At 41.4% G+C, this 18,686-nt stretch overlaps 1 protein-coding gene across 1 annotated transcript in view; it reads left to right on the forward strand.

Annotated features, from left to right (window-relative positions):
* Positions 1 to 18,686, forward strand: part of man1a1 (mannosidase, alpha, class 1A, member 1) — a 497,115-nt gene that overhangs the window by 148,373 nt on the left and 330,056 nt on the right. Inside the window, exon 2 of the mRNA XM_072251590.1 lies at positions 11,758 to 11,854. Within this exon, the coding sequence (XP_072107691.1) occupies positions 11,758 to 11,854 (97 nt within the window). The remainder of the gene's footprint in view (positions 1 to 11,757; positions 11,855 to 18,686) is intronic.

Consider the following 18,686-nt stretch of genomic DNA (forward strand, 5'->3'; position numbering starts at 1 on the left):
TTTGGATTGAGTAATTGATTGTAATTCTTAAATTATGAGTTGTAAGCACAAGAGATTCTGCAGATCCTGATAATCCAGAGCAACACATACAAAATGCTGGAAAAATTCAGCAGATCAGGCAGTTCAACATGTGGATGAGCAATACAGGCTACCCCTGACTGCATCCCCTCCTCGCCCTGCACCTACCATCCACCAACTGCTATAGTCCAGATATTTGCCTCCCCAGCCTCCAGCCTCCACCTTCCACCAGCAGCCCAGTTGTCACGGACTGACTTTCATCACTGAGCAGGGGTGAGAAGAGTTCTGGGGAAACTCAGGCACAGCAAATCATTGGGACCGGATGGTGTGAAACTCAAGGTTCTCCAGCGCATTCTCAATCTGAGTCTCAGCCTGGAAATGGTCCCAACTTTGTGAAAAACATCATGTGTGGTTCCAGTACCCAAGAAGGGCCAACCGAAAGTCTTGAATGACTACTGTCCAGTGACCCTAACCTCACACATCATGAAGTCCCTAGAGAGGCTGGTGGGGGCTCACCTCCGCCCCTTGGTCAGATCAGCCCTCGATCCCTCACAGATTGCCTACCAGCTGCTCACTGGAGTCAACGATGCTGTCTACCTGCTGAACAGAGCCTACTCTCATTTGGATAAGCAAGGCAGCGCTGTGAGGATCACATTTTTTTGATTTCCCCAAGTGCTTTCAATACTGTATAGCCCTCATTGCTGGGGGAAAAGCTTCATTCATTGCAGGTTGGCACTTCCATTGTATCCTGGATAATGGACTACCTGTCTGGCAGACCACAGTTTGTGTGACTTCAAAGCTGTGTGTCAGGTATGATTATAAGCAGCACTGGGGCCCCTCAGGGGACTGTATTAGCTCCCTTCCAGTTTACCCTGTATAGCTCAGACTTTAGATACAACACTGAATCATGTTCTCTGCAGAAATTCTCTGATGGGTGTATAAAGGGAGGACGGGGAGTGTGGGGTGGTGTTGTGATGGATGCAGGTCCCTGGTGGAGGACTTTGTCGTTTAGTGCAAACCGAATCATCTGCAGCTTAACATTATTAAGACAAGGCAGATGGTAATGGACTTCAGGAAGACTAAACCTGCACTGCTCCCTGTTTATATTGATGGTGAGGATGTGGATGTGGTGGGGACCTACAAGTACCTGGGGGTGCACCTGGATGACAGACTTCAGTAGAGCACTAACACAGAGGCTATGTACAAGAACGGCCAGAGTCGCTGCCATTTCCTGAGGAGACTGAGTTCTTTTGAAGTATGCGGGCCTGTCCTTCGCATGTTTTACCAGTCTGCTGTTGCCAGTACGATCTTCTATGCGGTGGTGTGCTGGGGCAATGGGTGCCAACAGGCTCAATAAACTGAGCCTGCTGGAGCCAACAGGCTCAATAAACTGATTAGAAAGGCTGGCTCTGTTATAGGAGTCAAACTGGACACACTGGAGGCTGTGGCAGAACAAAGGACCCTACGGAAAATCCTGGCAATTCTGGACAACGTTTCTCACCCTCTGCATACCAACTTGGTTGAATAGAGGAGCACTTTTAGTTATAGACTAAGACAAATATATTGCTCCAAAGACCGTTATATGAGTTCATTCTTACCCTCAGCCATTAGGGTCAATAATGAGTCAACTTATAACTGGGGAACTTCCTCTAGTTAGACTGTTTGAGGTAACTTTTTAAAAATTCTTTCTTGTTCTCTTCCAATATTTATATATGTGTGCACTTATAATGCTATGGTGACACTGTTGTGGGATCAATAAAGTATCTATCTATCTACCTGTCTATGAGGAATAAACAGTCGATGTTTCAAGCCGAGAACCATCCTCAGGACTGGATGGAAGGAGGAAGAACCCAGAATAAGTTTGCGGGGAAGGGGAAGGTGTTACAAGCTGGCACGTGATGGGTGGAACCAGTTGAAGGGCAAAGGTGGGTGGTGGAGGGGATGAAGTGAGAAGTTGGGAAGTGGAAGAAATAAAGGGCTGAAGAAAATGCAGTCTGATAGGAGAGGACAGTGGTCCATGAGCAGGGGAGGTGGGTGGGGAAGGGAAGGAGAAGCGTTACCCATGGAGTGATGGGCAACTGAGAAGAGAAGGGGTGAGAAAGAAACTAGAATGGGGAATAGGAAAAGAGAGAATGTGTAAGAGGGAGGAATTGATGGAAATTGGAGAAAACTCCTTATTGATGCCCTTTTTGATGGCAAGCTATCTTAACATTCTCATGATGTGATTTTACTTTTTTCTTTGTCTTCCACTCCACAAATGAAATACAGTTTTTATGGCCTTCTGAACTTTGTTCTGTAAAGTACAGCATATTTTGAATGAAGATGGTGAAACATATTCTTAACCAAATGCCACGAACAATAACTAAGATGACCAGGACTCTGCTTCTAATCCTGGGGTCGGCAACCTTAAGCACAAATGATTTTCTAGTATGCATTATTCATTAATTTGAGGCAAAACATAACTAGATGTACTTAAGTGGATAATTCCCATATTTCAAGTTTTTTATGGCATTTATCTGGCCCACCGTCCGCTCATTAATATGCGATCCAGCCCACAGAGGCAAAAAGGTTGCCGACCCCTGTTCTAATCAGTTCAGATTGGTATCTCTAAAATCTTTCAAGCTGGATGTCATTGAAATAAATTAAGGTCATAGAACGTCATTTAGTTCAGAATGGCTTTTCATTTTCCTTTAATCTATGTTTAAAAGGCTTTCAACATCATGATCTTAGATAAATAAAGTACATGGTAAATTTTGGAATTTATTTGAGATTTGCAACCCACCCTACATAGTCATATAAATCTAGATGAATGAGCCATGGAATCTCTCTCCTTTTCTGAGGAGCTAGACAAGGCAAGGTTTACCTATCCTTTTATTTATTCCTCTATCAGTGATGTGGAAGTGGTTGATGAGGACAAATAGGATTTTTTTTTGTAATTTATTTTTTATTGAAGTTCGACATCAAACGAACATTTCCATAAGATGTATTTCAGATACTGTACATATATATGGCGGATTCGAGTACAGGAGCAGGGAGGTACTACTGCAGTTGTACAAGGCCTTGGTGAGATCACACCTGGAGTATTGTGTGCAGTATTGGTCCCCTAATCTGAGGAAAGATATCCTTGCCATAGAGGGAGTACAAAGAAGGTTCACCAGATTGATTCCTGGGATGGCAGGACTTTCATATGATGAAAGACTGGATTGACTAGGCTTATACTCGTTGGAATTTAGAAGATTGACGGGGGGATCTTATTGAAACGTATAAAATTCTAAAGGGATTGGACAGGCTGGATGCAGGAAGATTGTTCCCAATGTTGGGGAAGTCCAGAACGAGGGGTCACAGTTTGAGGATTAAGGGGAAGCCTTTTGGGACTGAGATTAGGAAAAACTTCTTCACACAGAGAGTGGTGAATCTGTGGAATTCTCTGCCGCAGGAAACAGTTGAGGCCAGTTCATTGGCTATATTTAAGAGGGAGTTAGATATGGCCCTTGTGGCTAAAGTGATCTGGGGGTATGGAGGGAAGGCTGGTACAGGGTTCTGAGTTGGATGATCAGCCATGATCATACTGAATGGCGGTGCAGGCTTGAAGGGCCTGCACCTATTTTCTATGTTTCTATCACACATTCATATTTGCCACAAATCTCCACATAATATTTATCTGAGGTATACACTTACAGAAAAGAGAAACACTTACACAAACAAAAGGAGAAAACTATGTATAAGTAAGGAGTGATTTTTTAACAACATATTCATTGATTTGTGAGAATAAAATCAGACCTATGAGGTGTTATGTAGTTAAACCATTTTTTCCCAGTATGAATCAAATTGTTCCAACCTATGATTAACAGCTGCTGTTATCTTCTCCATTTTGTAAATGTCCATTGTAATTTCCATCCATACATTTAAAGTTGGGTTCTCCTGTGATAACGATTTCCTGGTTAGAGTCTTTTTACCAGCCACCAACAGTATATTCATTAAATATTTGTCTCTTTTCAACCACTCGAGGTATATACCGGAAGTCTTACTTTCTAAGGGTATTTCACATTTAAAGATGTCTTGTAGGGCATTGAGTATCCCATTCAAATAGTCTTTGATATCAGGGCAATCCCAGAAAATATGATAATGGTTGGCATTTTGATTTCCACAATTTCTCCAGCAAACAGGGAGGTTACTATCATAATAGGATTTCTGAGAGGGTGTAATAAAATATCTTATCAAGTTTTTCCATCCAAGTTCCCTCCATTTCTGTGAACTGGTACACTTCCATTGCTACCTCCGTATTGTCCATTCTTCCTCAGATATAATTATCCCTCCTTTCTTCTCCCGTTTTCTTTTAATGAGTATTTTAACTAAAACACTCAAGAGAAGACAAATGGATAGCAATCCTGAGTTGGAAAGGAACCAGACTTCTAAAAAGTTTGGTAATTAGTTAGCAACTGTAAAGGGATTCTTGACTTGTGTCCAGAAAACACTAGTTTGAAAATTACCTGGAGACGTGCTGATTAGCCATATTTGTAAAACATCACTGGAATGGAAATTCTGTGCCTTGAACAGCTTAAAAACAAACAGTTCAACAAGCATCTGGTGGTGGATAAGTCCAATAAAATATGAGTCCTGAAGAATGAGTAGTGGATGGAAGAAACATAGGTGATGCAATAATCATGATGTGTTGATTCTTAAACATTTAACACATCTACAGCAGGAGTAACAACCACTTGTTTCTGTGCAGTCAGAAACTGGGATCATTGTATTTGCTGTAATGGTTCAATCTTAGATTCTGAGATTACTAGTATACAGAATCTTTAAGGGTTGAGCTAAGAAATCGCAGGGGTAAAAGGACCCTAATGGCAGTTATTTATAGGCCTCCAAACAGCTGCAGGGATGTGGACTACAAATTACAACAGGAAATAGAAAAGGCTTGTCAGAAGGGCAGTGTTATGATAATTGTGAGGGATTTTAACAGGTGAGTGGATTGGGAAAATCAGTTCGGCACTGGAACTCAAGAGAGAGGATTTGTAGAATAGATTTTTAGAACAGCTTGTTGTTGAGCCCACTAGAGGATCGGCTGTACTGGATTGCGTATTGTGTAATGAACCGGAGGTGATTAGAGAGATTGAGGTGAAGGAACCCTTAGGAGACAGTGATCATAACATGCTTGAGTTCACCGTGAAATTTGAAAAAGAGAAGCCGAAATCTGATGCGTCCATATTTCAGTGGAGTAAAGGAAATTACAGTGGCATGAGAGAGGAACTGGCCAAAGTTGACTGGAAAGGGACACTGGCGGGAAGGACGGCAGAGCAGCAGTGGCTGGAGTTTATGTGAGAAGTGAGGAAGGTGCAAGACAGGTATATTCCAAAAAAGAAGAAATTTTCGAATGGAAAAAGGATGCAACTGTGGCTGACGAGAAGTCAAAGCCAAAGTTAAAGCAAAGGAGCGGGCATACAAGGAAGCAAAAATTAGTAGGAAGACAGACAATTGGGAAGTTTTTAAAAGCTTACAAAAGGAAACTTAGAAGGTCATTAAGAGGGAAAAGATTAACTATGAAAGGAAGCTAGCAAATAATATCAAAGAGGATACTAAAAGCTTTTTCAAGTATATAAGGAGTAAAAGACAGGTGAAAGTAGATATAGGACCGATAGAAAATGATGCTGGAGAAATTGTAATGGGAGATAAGGAGATGGCGGAGGAACTGAACGAGTATTTTGCATCAGTCTTCACTGAGGAAGGCATCAGCAGTATACCGGACACTCAAGGGTGGCAGGGAAGAGAAGCGTGCGCAGTCACGATTACGACAGAGAAAGTACTCAGGAAGCTGAACAGTCTAAAGGTAGATAAATCTCCTGGACCAGATGGAATGCACCCTCATGTTCTGAAGGAAGTAGCTGTGGAGATTGCAGAGGCATTAGCGATGATCTTTCAAAAGTCGATAGATTCTGGCATGGTTCCAGAAGACTGGAAGATTGCAAATGTCACTCCGCTATTTAAGAAGAGGGCAAGGAAGCAAAAAGGAAATTATAGACCTGTAAGCTTGACATCGGTGGTTGGGAAGTTGTTGGAGTCAATTGTCAAGGATGAGGTTACAGAGTACCTGGAGGCATATGACAAGACAGGCAGAACTCAGCATGGATTCCTTAAAGGAAAACCCTGCCTGGCAAACCTATTACAATTTTTTGAGGAAATTACAAGTAGGCTAGACAAGGGAGATGCAGTGAATGTTGTATATTTAGATTTTCAGAAGGCATTGACAAGATGCCACACATAAGGCTCTTTAACGAGATTAGAGCCCATGGAATTACAGGAAAGTTACATATGGGGATAGAGCATTGGCTGATTGGCTGGGAACAGAGAGTGGGAATAAAGGGATCCTATTCTGGTTGGCTGCCGGTTACCAGTGGTGTTCCACAGGGGTCTGTGTTGGGGCCGTTTCTTTTTATGTTGTACATCAACGATTTGGATTATGGAATAGATGGCTTTGTGGCTAAGTTTGCTGATGATATGAAGATAGGTGGAGGGGCTGGTAGTGCTGAGGAAACAGAGAGTCTGCAGAGAGACTTGGATAGATTGAAAGAATGGGCAAAGAGGTGGCAAATGAAATACAGTGTTGGAAAGTGTATGGTTATGCACTTTGGGAGAAGAAATAAACGGGCAGACTATTTTCTAAACAGGGAGAGAATTTAAAGTTCTGAGATGCAACGGAACTTGGGAGTCCTCGTACAGGATACCCTTAATGTTAACCACCAGGTTGAGTCAGTGGTGAAGAAGGCGAATGCAATGTTGGATTCATTTCTAGAGGAATAGAGTATAGGAGCAGGGATGTGATGTTGAGGCTCTATAAGGCGCTGGTGAGACCTCACTTGGAGTACTGTGGGCAGTTTTGGTCTCCTTATTTAAGAAAGGATGTGCTGATGTTGGAGTGGGTACAGAGAAGATTCACCAGAATGATTCCGGGAATGAGAGGGTTAACATATGAGGAACATTTGTCTGCTCTTGGACTGTAATCCTTGGAGTTTAGAAAAATGAGGGCAGACCTCATAGAAACATTTGGAATGTTGAAAGGCATGGACAGAGTGGATGTGGCAAAGTTGTTTCCCATGATGAGGGAGTCTAGTACGAGAGGACATGACTTAAGGATTGAAGGGCACCCATTCAGAACAGAGATGTGAAGAAATTTTTTTAGCCAGAGGGTGCTGAATCTATAGAATTTGTTGCCACGGGCTGCAATGGAGGCCAAGTCATTGGGTGTATTTAAGGCAGAGATTGATATATATCTGAGTAGCCAGGGCATCAAAGGTTATGGTGCGAAGGTGGGGGAGTAGGATTAAATGGCAGAATGTATCAGCTCATGAAAAGATGGCATAGCAGACTCGATGGGCCGAATGGCCAATTTCTGCTCCTTTGTCTTATGGTCTTATTATTGTGTGACTTGTACAAAGCAAGTTCTTACACTCATGCCATAATGTGGTACAAAAATGTGTAACTTTTAATACTGTACTCCATGTCTATAAACCTTGTAAAATGAATTATTTGAGGCTGAAAAGGTAGTTTACCCTCCTGTCCTTTTCTTTCTCCTCTATATAGTAGATGTGTTCTAATGCTGCATCTTAACATTCTGGAAATTATCTGGAAACTGATGAGCATTTTATTCTGTACTGTTGTGCATTTATTATTTTCAGTAATGTTTGAGTAATGTGTACATATTTTGATTAAGCATTCTTATTTAAATAATTAATTATAGATTGTATGTATAAATATGCGAATTGCATACATCGTCACACTATCACATGATACATGCATGCCTCGCTTAAAGTAAAATCAAAATTAGACTCACATTTCAGACTCTGGTATCCTCCTTTGAATTAGTTTATTGCTTTGAAGTTAGAAAACATAAAATACTCAGGTCTTTAGTACATGTTTCTAGAGTAGAAAAACACCTGACAAGTCACTCACAAAATTATTTGCCGTTGTCTTCAGTGCCTGTGAGCCAATTCAAACAAAAATTCTACACTGCAGAAAAGATTATATTAATTTTATCTGTACAAAAGGTAACGGAATAGAAATTTACATGCAACTTAAACTATTAGAGGTTTACTTGAAGTTTTCTGTTGCATATCCTTCGCAAAACTATTAGATTATTTTGCATGTATAAGTGATAAAACTAACAGTCACAAATGTTTGATGTTGCAAGTTTTCTGGCATACAAGCATATTTATAGTCTTGAAGGTAGAGGAGGAGTTGCATATTGATATTATATCATTACAGTGTATTTATTTTAATTCAAGTTCAAGTTTAATTCAACCACACATGAATGCCCGTGAATGTAGCCAAACGAAACATCGTTACTGTGAGGCCAAGGTACAAAACACGAGACAGTCACAGACAACACAAATACACGTATATCACATATAAGATAGCAAATAACCCTGAGTCCATGAAAGTAACAATCTGCAATCGAACACAATAAGGCTTGTCTTCTGCCAAGTGAACACGAAGGGCAGCATCGACTCAAGCCTGGATCCTTAACAAAACTGCATTATCTTTTAGACTGATAGTTCCCTTGGGCATTATTTTTTGCAATAAGCTTTAATTCCTGTGTCAAGAATTGAGATTTGAGAGGAAAAAAAATTGTGATTAGTCACTTTTTTTAGAATTCCATAACATTTAGATAGGTTAAAGTTCACTATTGCAAGATTTGCATGATAATCCTTGCATGGGGTTGATGTGGCATGAGTTTAATGTCATCACTAAAATTAAGAATATAAGAGCTTTTATGATTTATTGACCTATTGGTAGCAAAGAGCAAAGGTGCAATTATCAGGATACTCTTTATCAACTACAACTCAGCATTCAATACTATCAAGCATCTCTAAACTAATCAGTAAGCTTCATGACCTTGGCCTCAATACCTCCTTGTGCAACTGGATTCTCACTTTTCTCACTTGCAGACTCCAGTCAGTTTGGTATGTCGGGCACCACAGCCTAGTATGTTATCACCAATTGACTTAAAAATCCAACAAGTATTGGAGTCCTGATGAAGGATCTCAGCCCAAAATGTTGACTGTTTACTCTTTTCTATATATGCTGCCTGGCCTGTGCTGTATTATTTCTTGGATAGTAATTAGTTAACATACTCCCATGGGATGGGTAGTTTTTATCTGAGCATTAGTTAACCATGACATTCGGTCAACATCTGACATTTTTAGCAGCAATCTATCCTGATCTTCCTGTGCGCCTGTTTTGAGCTTCCATAATAGGTGTTATTACTATTCTATACAAGTCTGAATGGTTTTGATTTCGAAATTCATTTGGGTCTTGTCCTACTTTCGCAGCATAATCAAAATTGCTCTCAAAAGCCCAGATGTGCATTGAATGCTTCTATTTACAGTACAATACTTAAAATACAAAGAAAAATTAACAAATGTTTGTATTCTAATGCAGCAAAACTACTGTTTACTAACTGCAGAAAATTGAATTAATGGTTGAATTATCCAGAGCTAACAATCCGCTTCATTCTCACTGATGGTATCGGCTTCTGTTGTGGGATTTAGCTGTTTTTGTGTTTGGTTTATCATTTTAAAACAGCAACATTCCCAACAAATGGATCAGGGAAAAAAAAAAATGTTTTGGAGAGTAGAAAGAAAAATAGGAATTTTACTGGTAAGTACACGATAGGTGAAAAGCAAAAGGCTGCAGATTGGAATTAATGGAAATTCTTGGAAATACTCAGCAGGTGAAGCAACATCTGTGAAGTGATACATCCAGTCAACACTTCAGGTTGATAGACTTTTATCAGAACTAAGAAGACCAGTGCTCCGACACCGAGCACCGTGCACCATCTCTGCCGAGCGCTTTGAGTTGTTATGCTTGCAACATTTTACGAGCTGCTGCACCTCCTCTCTGTACACTGTGTCATCACCGTTGTTGATGAGACACTGTTGTGTCGTCAGCGACTTGGATTATTCTGTTTGAACTGGATCAAGCGTCAGCGGTGTGAATGGCAGTGGCCTAAATACACAGCCCTGGAGTTTGGCGGGCTGGGGGTGGGTGTTGTGCTGCTGTTCAGTATAATGGAAAAGGAGATGATGCTACCAACACAGACTGACTGTGGCTTTTTTGTGAAGAAGTCCAAGATGCAGTTTCAGAGAGAGGTGTTGAGACGCAGTGAGAGCAGTTTGCCCATCAGCTTCTGAAGGATAATTGTATTGGTGAGAAGGGATGTGGAATGATGTTTTGAGCTGAGTCCACTACTCTCTGTAGCTTTCTGCATTCCCGTGCATTCAAATTGCTGCTCATGACCATGTTGTAATCAGTCAAGATACTTTCAGCTGTACATCTGTGTAAGTTTGGAGCATCCAGAGATGAGCCAAACTCTCTACATTCTAGGAAAGTAGAGACGACGGTGTGTCTTGTGATTGCATCTACATTCTGGGTCCAGGGCAGGTCGTCTAATATGTTGAAGTACAGGAAGTTAATGCTGATGACCCTCACCATTGCCTGTTCACCAATGCAGGCTGCTGCGTGCTTGTCCTCCTTTCCTGAAGTCAGAGATCTTAGTTTTACTGAAGTTGAGAAACCGGGTGATGATGTGGTCATCGGGGTCCCTCTTCCCACCACTATAGACATTTACACCACACGCTGCACCCGTAAACCAAACAGTATTATGAAGGACCCCACGAAAGGCTGGAGAAACCTGGATTACCTTTCAGGAACACGGAAGGTTGAGGGTTAACCTGATAAAACTATGGAAGGCATCGATAGGGTGGATGGTCAGAAACTTTATCCAGAGTGGAAGCATCAAATACTAGTGGGTATATCCTTAAGATGAAAAAGAGAACATTTAAAGCAGATTAGTGAACCATATCTTTTGCAGAGATTAGTAGGTATCTGGAATGTGCTAGTGGTGAGGTTGGAGTATGGTGTATGATAGCAATATTTAAGAAGCAATCAGACAGGCACATGCACAGGGTGGGATAAAGGAATATGGACTGTTTGCAGGCAGATGGGATTAGTTTAGAATTGGTATTGTGATTAGCGCAGATATAATGGGTTAAGGGTCTGTTCTTGTGCTACACTTTTCAGGCTGAAAATCTTTGAACCTTGTGTGTTGGAGTTTTGCAACAGTGAGCACTTGAATAATACGCAACAATTTCTCCCCAATTTTCCATAAAAATTCTTCACTATCTCTTCACTTTTGCTGTTTTGAAATGTGCTTAAAATAACATCCATCCCTTTTGTAAAAGGATGTCAGCACTTCAAGGACGAGGCTGCAGCCTCTTTAGGTAATTAGATATGGACAATTTATAGAGTTCATTCTCAATCTGGAAAATAAGCTGGCGTTGCGATAGAGACGGAGGGGAATATAGCTTGCTCAGTTTTTCTTATATTTACTACTTCTGCAATTTTCTTATGTGGTTTCAGTCTGGAGCCCATTTACTTTTCTCTGCAAGTGCACTTACAAGTTTAAGGATGGTGATAAGTCATTTCCGCCTCTTTACATATTAATCTGATTATAAAAACTCAAAAGAATTAAATGTACTGATAAAAATTCAATTTCTAAAGCTGCAGTTCTGATTGTTACATTTGAAATCATATAACATGTATAATACACAATTAAATACAAGTATTGGTGTGCTGAGAAAAACCACTTTAATCTAAAAAAAGTCCATGTGTGTCTTTCATGATAATTTGTACATTTTCCCTTCATAACAGAATAACACAATATTCTATTATGTTTTGTAGATGATGAAACATGCTTGGGAAAATTATAAACGTCACGCATGGGGATCAAATGAATTGAAACCCTTATCTAAACAACAACATTCTAGTAGTCTCTTTGGTAAGTTCTTTTTTTGGTTGTCCTAACTAATCCTTAGATTTATTATTAGACAGGAAACTGAAGAATTCCTATGTATTTCACCTATATTAGAGGATCTATTTCACGAAAAAAACTGCTGGTTATGATTTATTTTCATAGCTTAGCAAAATTTGACTATTGAAAGGAGCTTGAATGCTCAAGTATTTTGTTCTGATGTTTGCAGAAAATCCATTGCAAAAATGCCAAAAAAAATGTTGTGTCAAATCAACAACAATTGCAATAATCCCAAGATGCCTTACAAATATCAGTTATATTAATGTATCACTTCTTCCAAGTTTAGTCAGGTTTAAAGTTCCCACTTTACTGTGTTCACTATTCTCCTTCATTGAACTTGACAAATCATGCTAAATTTGTTTTTACTGGCCCCCCAACACTCATATCTTTTGTACTTGAACTGTTTTTGTTAACTAATTGCTCACTTTTCTGATTTCCACAGCATCTGTTCGTCTGCTCCCGTGCAATCAGGTGCACGGCAGCTGTGACAGCATTTGCGTGCTGTTGCTTACTATAAGGCATAAATGCTTCATTCCCCGATGAGCTCAATGCCTTTGATGTTGGCTTTGAGAGGGAGAATAACATTAGACGTGCGAATCCCCACAGCATCCGGGAATCCTGTGATTCTGTCTTGGACACCAGAATCGGAATCAGGTTTAACATCACTGGCACGTTTTGTGGAATTTGTTAACTGAGTGGCAGCAGTATAATGCAATACATGATAAATATAGGGAAAAAAAAACAATTACAGGAAGTGTGAATAAACTCTTCACAGGCTTTTTTAATACAGTAGTTCTATATATATATATGTACATGTGTGTATGTATAAAAATATAAATATAATAGTAAAATTAAGAATAGTAGTGCAAAAACCGACAATAATAAGAAAGAGAGGTAGTGTTCATAGGTTCATTTAGGAATCAGATGGCAGAGGGGAAGAAGCTGTTCCTGAATCACTGAGTGTGTCCTTCAGGCTTCTGTATCTCCTTCCTGATGGTAACAATGAGAAAAGGGCATGTTCTTTGTGATGGGAGTCCTTAATAATGGATGCTGCCTTTCTGAGGCACCATACCTTGAAGATGTCTTAGATACTAAGGAGGCTAGTACCCAAGATAGAGCTGACTAATTTTACAACTTTCTGTAGCTTCTTTCGATCCTGTGCAGTAGCACCCCCGCCCCCCAACACCAGATGGTGATGCAACCTGTCAAAATGCTCTCAGTGATACATCTGTAAAAGTTTTCGAGTGTTTTAGGTGACAAACTAAATCTCCTCAAATTCCTAATGAAATATAGCCGCTGTCTTGCCTTCATTATAACTGCATTGATATGTTGGGACCAGGTTAGATCCTCAGAGATATTGACACCCAGGAATTTTGAAATTGCTCACTCTCTCCAGTTCTGATCCTTCTTTGAGGATTGGTATGTGTTCTCTTGTCTTACTCTTTCACAATCATCACCTTGGTCTTACTGATGTTGAGTGCAACACCCCTCAATTAGCTGGTATATCTCGCTCCTCTGTGCCCTCTCATCTCCACCTGAGATTCTGGCAGCAATTGTTGTATCATCAGTAAATTTATAGATGGTATTTGAGCTCACCTAGGCACACAGTCATGAGTATAGAGGGAATAGAGAACTGAGCTAAGCACACACCCCTGACTCTGCAGAGAGTAGTGCGGACAGCCCAGCACATCTGTAGATGTGAACTTCCCACTATTCAGGACATTTACAAAGATAGGTGTGCAAAAAGGGCCCGAAGGATCATTGGGGACCTGAGTCACCCCAACCACAAGCTGTTCCAGCTGCTACCATCCGGGAATAGGTACCACAGCATAAAAGCCAGGACCAACAGGTTCAGGGACAGCTTCTTCCACCAGGCCATTAGTCTGCTTAATTCATGCTGACGCACCTGTGTTTCTATGTTATATTGACTACCCTGTTGTACATAATATTTATTATAAATGACTATAATTGCACATTTGAACAGAGACGAAATGTAAAGATTTTTACTCCTCATATATATGAAGGATGTAAGTAATAAAGTCAATTCTATTCAAATTCAAATTCAATTCACCAGTGTTGATCATCAGCAAGGAGGAGATATTATCACCAGACTGCACAGGTTGTGGTCTTCGAGTCAAGAAGCTGAGGATCTAGTTGCAGAGGGTGGTACAGAGGCCCAGGGTCTGTAACTTTTTGATCAGGACTATAGGAACGATGATGTTAAACGCTGAGCTATACTCAATGAACAGCATCTTGACATAGGTGTTTGTATTGTCCAGATGATCTTAGGCCATATGAAGAGCCGTTGATATTGTGTCTGCCGTAGGCCTATTGTAGCAATAGGCAAATTGCAGTGGGTTCAGGTTCTTGACCTGCCAGAATATCCTTCAAGAGGGTGGGCTCGTTGCAAGGTGTCAAGCCCCAACTGTGTGCTGTGCACTGAAAACAGTAGCCGACCGGCCTTCTGGAGTGATCAAGGACATCATCATCTTCTCACTGTTGCAGTCTGAAGTTCTCACATGCTTTATAAAAGGGCAACAATTGTATCAGTGCCCAAGAAGAGCAGGGTGAGCTGCCTCAATAACTACTGCCTGATAACACTTCAACACAATAGATGTGAGTGCTTTGAGAGGTTGCTTATTAACTGCTGCCTAAGCAAGAACCTGGACCTCCTGCAATTTGCTTACCACCACTACAGGTTTACAAGCTCTCCACTCTTCTTTGTAATATCTAGGCAACAGCAAAACACAAGCTTATCAATTACATCTTGGCGTTCAACACTATCATCCTCTCACTGTTAATCACCAAGCTTCTAACAGGCCCCTCAGTACCTCCGTCAGCAACTGGATCCTTACAGTCAACAGAGAATGGTGATGACATCTCCTCCTCACTGACAGTCAACCAGGCGCACCTCAAGGATGCGTGCTTCACCTACTGCTCTGCTCTCTCTACACCCATGACTGTGTCGGCATGCACAGCTCCAATTGTTGGTAAAATCTCAGGTGTTGACAAGGAGGCATACGAGGATGAGGTAGATCAGTTGAGTGGTGTTGCAATAACAACCTCATACTCAATATAAGTGAGAGCAAGGAATTGATTCTGGATTTCAGGAAGGGGAAGTCAGAAGAACATACACCAGTTCTCATTGAGGGGTCAGCGATGCCAAGTGTGAGCAGCATCAAGTTCTTGAGTATCAGCATGTCAGAGGATCTGTTCAGGGCCCAACACATTGATGGCAATCTTGAAGAAGGCATCCCAGTGGCTCTTCTTCAGTAGCAGCTTGAAGAGATTTGGTGTATCAACAAAATCTTGTAAATTTCTGCAGATGTACTGTGGAGAGCATTCTGACTGGTTGTATGGAAGTCCTGATGTGCAGGATCTCAAGAGGCTATAGAGGTTTGTGGTCTCAGCCAGACCCTTCATGGGCATAGCCCTCACAACTATTGAAGACATCTTTAGAAGGCAGTGCCTCAAGAAGGTGGCATCCATCATTAATAACCCTCACCATCCAGAGCATTTCCTCTTCTTGTTACTACCATTGGAGAACAAGTACAAGTGCTTGAAGACACACACTTAACAACTTACGAACAGCTTCTTCCCCTCTGCCATCAAATTTCTGAATGATCCATTTTTCCCACTATTTATTTACTTTCCATCTTGGGAGACAAACTGTCCATTGACTTTTACTACACAACCAAAGACTCCCACAATTCCCTTGACTATGAATCTTTCTGTTCCCTGTCCCTTTTAAGGATGCCATCCCTTTCTCTTACGTCTGTTTGTTTCTGCCATAACTTCTCTCATTCCTGGTCATCTGAAACATCCTCCTACATCAGGAAGCATGGTTGCTGCTCCACTGTGGTTGATGGAGCCTTCTTTCATACTTCCATTTTCTCTCAGACTTCAGCTCTCACGCCCACTTTCTCCAAACAGAAAAGAGATGAAGGTCCCATAGTCGTCACTGTTTACTCCACCAGTCTCTGTTTCCAGCACTTCATATTCCGTCATTTCCACCAGCTGCAATGAGATGCCACCACCAGCAACATCTGCTGCTCCCCACCTGTTTCTGCTTCCTGCATTCTCCATGTGACTCCCTGGTCTACTCCTTCCTCCCCAACCCTGTCACTTCCCCTTGCAAATGCAGGAGGTTCAACATGCGTTCCCACACTTCCACCATCAGGGGACTTAAAGGTGAGGTAAAGATTTATCTCCTCCAACGTTGTCTACTGCATTCAGTACTCTTGATGTAGTCACTCTTACATCAGCAGGGCCAAGTGTAGAGCAGGTGACAGAGTCACAGAGCATGTGTTCTCTCTCTGCAGTGGCTATCCAGGGTGGGGCCTGTTCCTAATCTGCCCGAGTAATTTACAATTCAATGGTATGAATACTGAGTTTTCCAAATTTAGGTAATGTTTACTGTGTGTGTGTGTGTGTGTGTGTGTGTGTGTGTGTGTTTCTCTCCTAATGATCCAATTACATTATAACCTCCTCCCCCATCTGGTTCCGTCCACCTGTCACACCCACACACTTCTGTCACAAGATCTCCTGATCTCTCCTTTATCTGGCTTTGCTGCTGCACCACTCCACTAGTTGGCGTTATCTCGCTCCTGTACGCCCCCTCATCACCACCTGAGATTCTACCAACAATGGTTGTATCATCAGCAAATTTATAAATGGTACTTGAGCTATGCCTAGCCACACAGTCATGTGTATATAGAGAGTAGAGCAGACACCCCTGAGGTGCACCAGTGTTGATCGTCAGCGAGGAGGAGATGTTAACACCAATCTGCACAGATTGTGGTCTTCCAGTTAGGAAGTTGAGGATCCAATTGTAGAGGGAGATACAGAGGTCCAGGTTCTGCAACTTCTCAATCAGGATGGTAGGAATGACGGTATTAATTGCTGAGCTATAGTCGATGAACAGCATCTTGACATAGGTGTTTGTGTTGTCCAGGTGGTCTAAAGCCATGTGGAGAGCCATTGAGATTCAATCTGCCATTGACCTATTGTGGCGATAGGCAAATTGCAGTGGGTCCAGGTTCTTGCTGAGGCAGGAGTTCAGTCCAGTCATGACCAAACTCTCAAAGCATTTCATCACTGTAGATGCGAGTGCTACCGGGGGATAGTCATTAAGGCAGCTCATATTATTATTCTTAGGCACTGGTATAATTGTTGCCTTTTTGAAGCAAGTGGGAAATTCCACCCGTAAAAGTAAGAGGTTGAAAATGTCCTCAAATACTCTGGTTAGTTGGTTGGCACAGGTTTTCAGAGCTTTACCAGGTACTCCATTGGGACCTTCCGCCTTGCAGGGTTCACCCTCTTCAAAGACATCCTAACAGTGGCCTCTAAGACATTGATCACAGGGTCATCAGGTGCAGCAGAGATCATCATAGCCTACAAAGTACCCAGGATATCTTCAAGGAGTGGTGTCTCTTAAAGACCCCCAGCACCCAGGGCATGCCCTTGACTCACTGTTACCATCAGGTAGGAGGTACAGAAGCCTGAAGGCACACACTCAGCGATTCAGGAACAGCTTCTTCCCCTCTGCCACCTGATTCCTGAATGGATTTTGAATCCTTGGATCTACCTCACTTTTCTAATGTATATTATTTCTGTTTTTGCACCATTTTTAATCTATTCAATATATGTATACTGTAATTGATTTACTTATTTATGATATTATTTAGTTTTTTTTTCCCTTCCATATTATGTATTGCATTGAACTGCTGCTGCTAAGTTGACAAATTTCACGTCACGTGCTGGTGATAATAAACCTGATTCTGCTGTTTTTAGGGTGCAGCATTTGCACACTTATTGTCTGTCTTTGTCTCTAAATTAACCCCCCCCCCCCATTTCCCACCTAGCTCCTTCTGCCCTTTTCTTTATTGTTCTGTTTCCAATAATCGTCCTTGATCTCTGTCTCTGAACTGCACCCTCCCTCCACCCCCCAATCTTCTGGCTGTATCTCCCCATCATCACTCACTGCACTCTGGCCCATGTGACGCCTATCAGCTATGACCTCACGTACCACGTATCTCACTCCTTCATTCTGGCTATATGCTGTCTACACCCTCCGTCCTAATGCTCAATCCTGACATAAAGTGTTGACCACTTCTTTAATTTGTAGAGATACTGCCTGATCCACTGAGTTCCTCCAGCCTCCATAAGTCTTCAATAGCAGCTTTATTTCGCTAATCTAAATAGTTATTCCTGCTTCGTAACTCCAATGGCAGTAGCCACAGATAACCATGTTCATGACAACTGTTTGTTCTGTATGCCCTAGATGAGATGTCATCTTTGTAATCAGAGTCATTAAACTGATTTCCGTCAAGGGAATGACTGCATTTGCAGCAGTTATTTGGGTCTGTAATTTACAGATTCCCTTAATGCTATAGAAATTTCTACACTGGCTAATATTTTCAAAGTAAATTTATTATCAAAGTACATGTATGTCACCATATACATCCCTGAAATTCATTTTCTTGTTGACATACTCAGTAAATCCAGGAACCATAAGAGAATCAGTGGAAGACCACACCAACAGGATGGTCAAACAACCAATGTGAAAAAGACAACAGACTGTGCAAATACAAAAGAGAGAATAAGTAAATAAATAAATACACAATAAATATCAAAAAGTTGGGATGAAGAGTCCTTGAAAGTGAGTCCCTTGGTTGTGGGAACTGTTCAGTGATGGGGCAAGTGAAGTTGTATGAAGTTATTTCCATTGGTTCAAAAGCCTGATGGCTGAGGTGTGATAACTGTTGCTGACCCTAGTATGGGTCCTGAGCCTCCTGTA

Source organism: Mobula birostris, chromosome 2 (assembly GCF_030028105.1).
Source record: "Mobula birostris isolate sMobBir1 chromosome 2, sMobBir1.hap1, whole genome shotgun sequence".
In the NCBI taxonomy this organism is placed as follows: Eukaryota; Metazoa; Chordata; class Chondrichthyes; order Myliobatiformes; family Myliobatidae; genus Mobula; species Mobula birostris.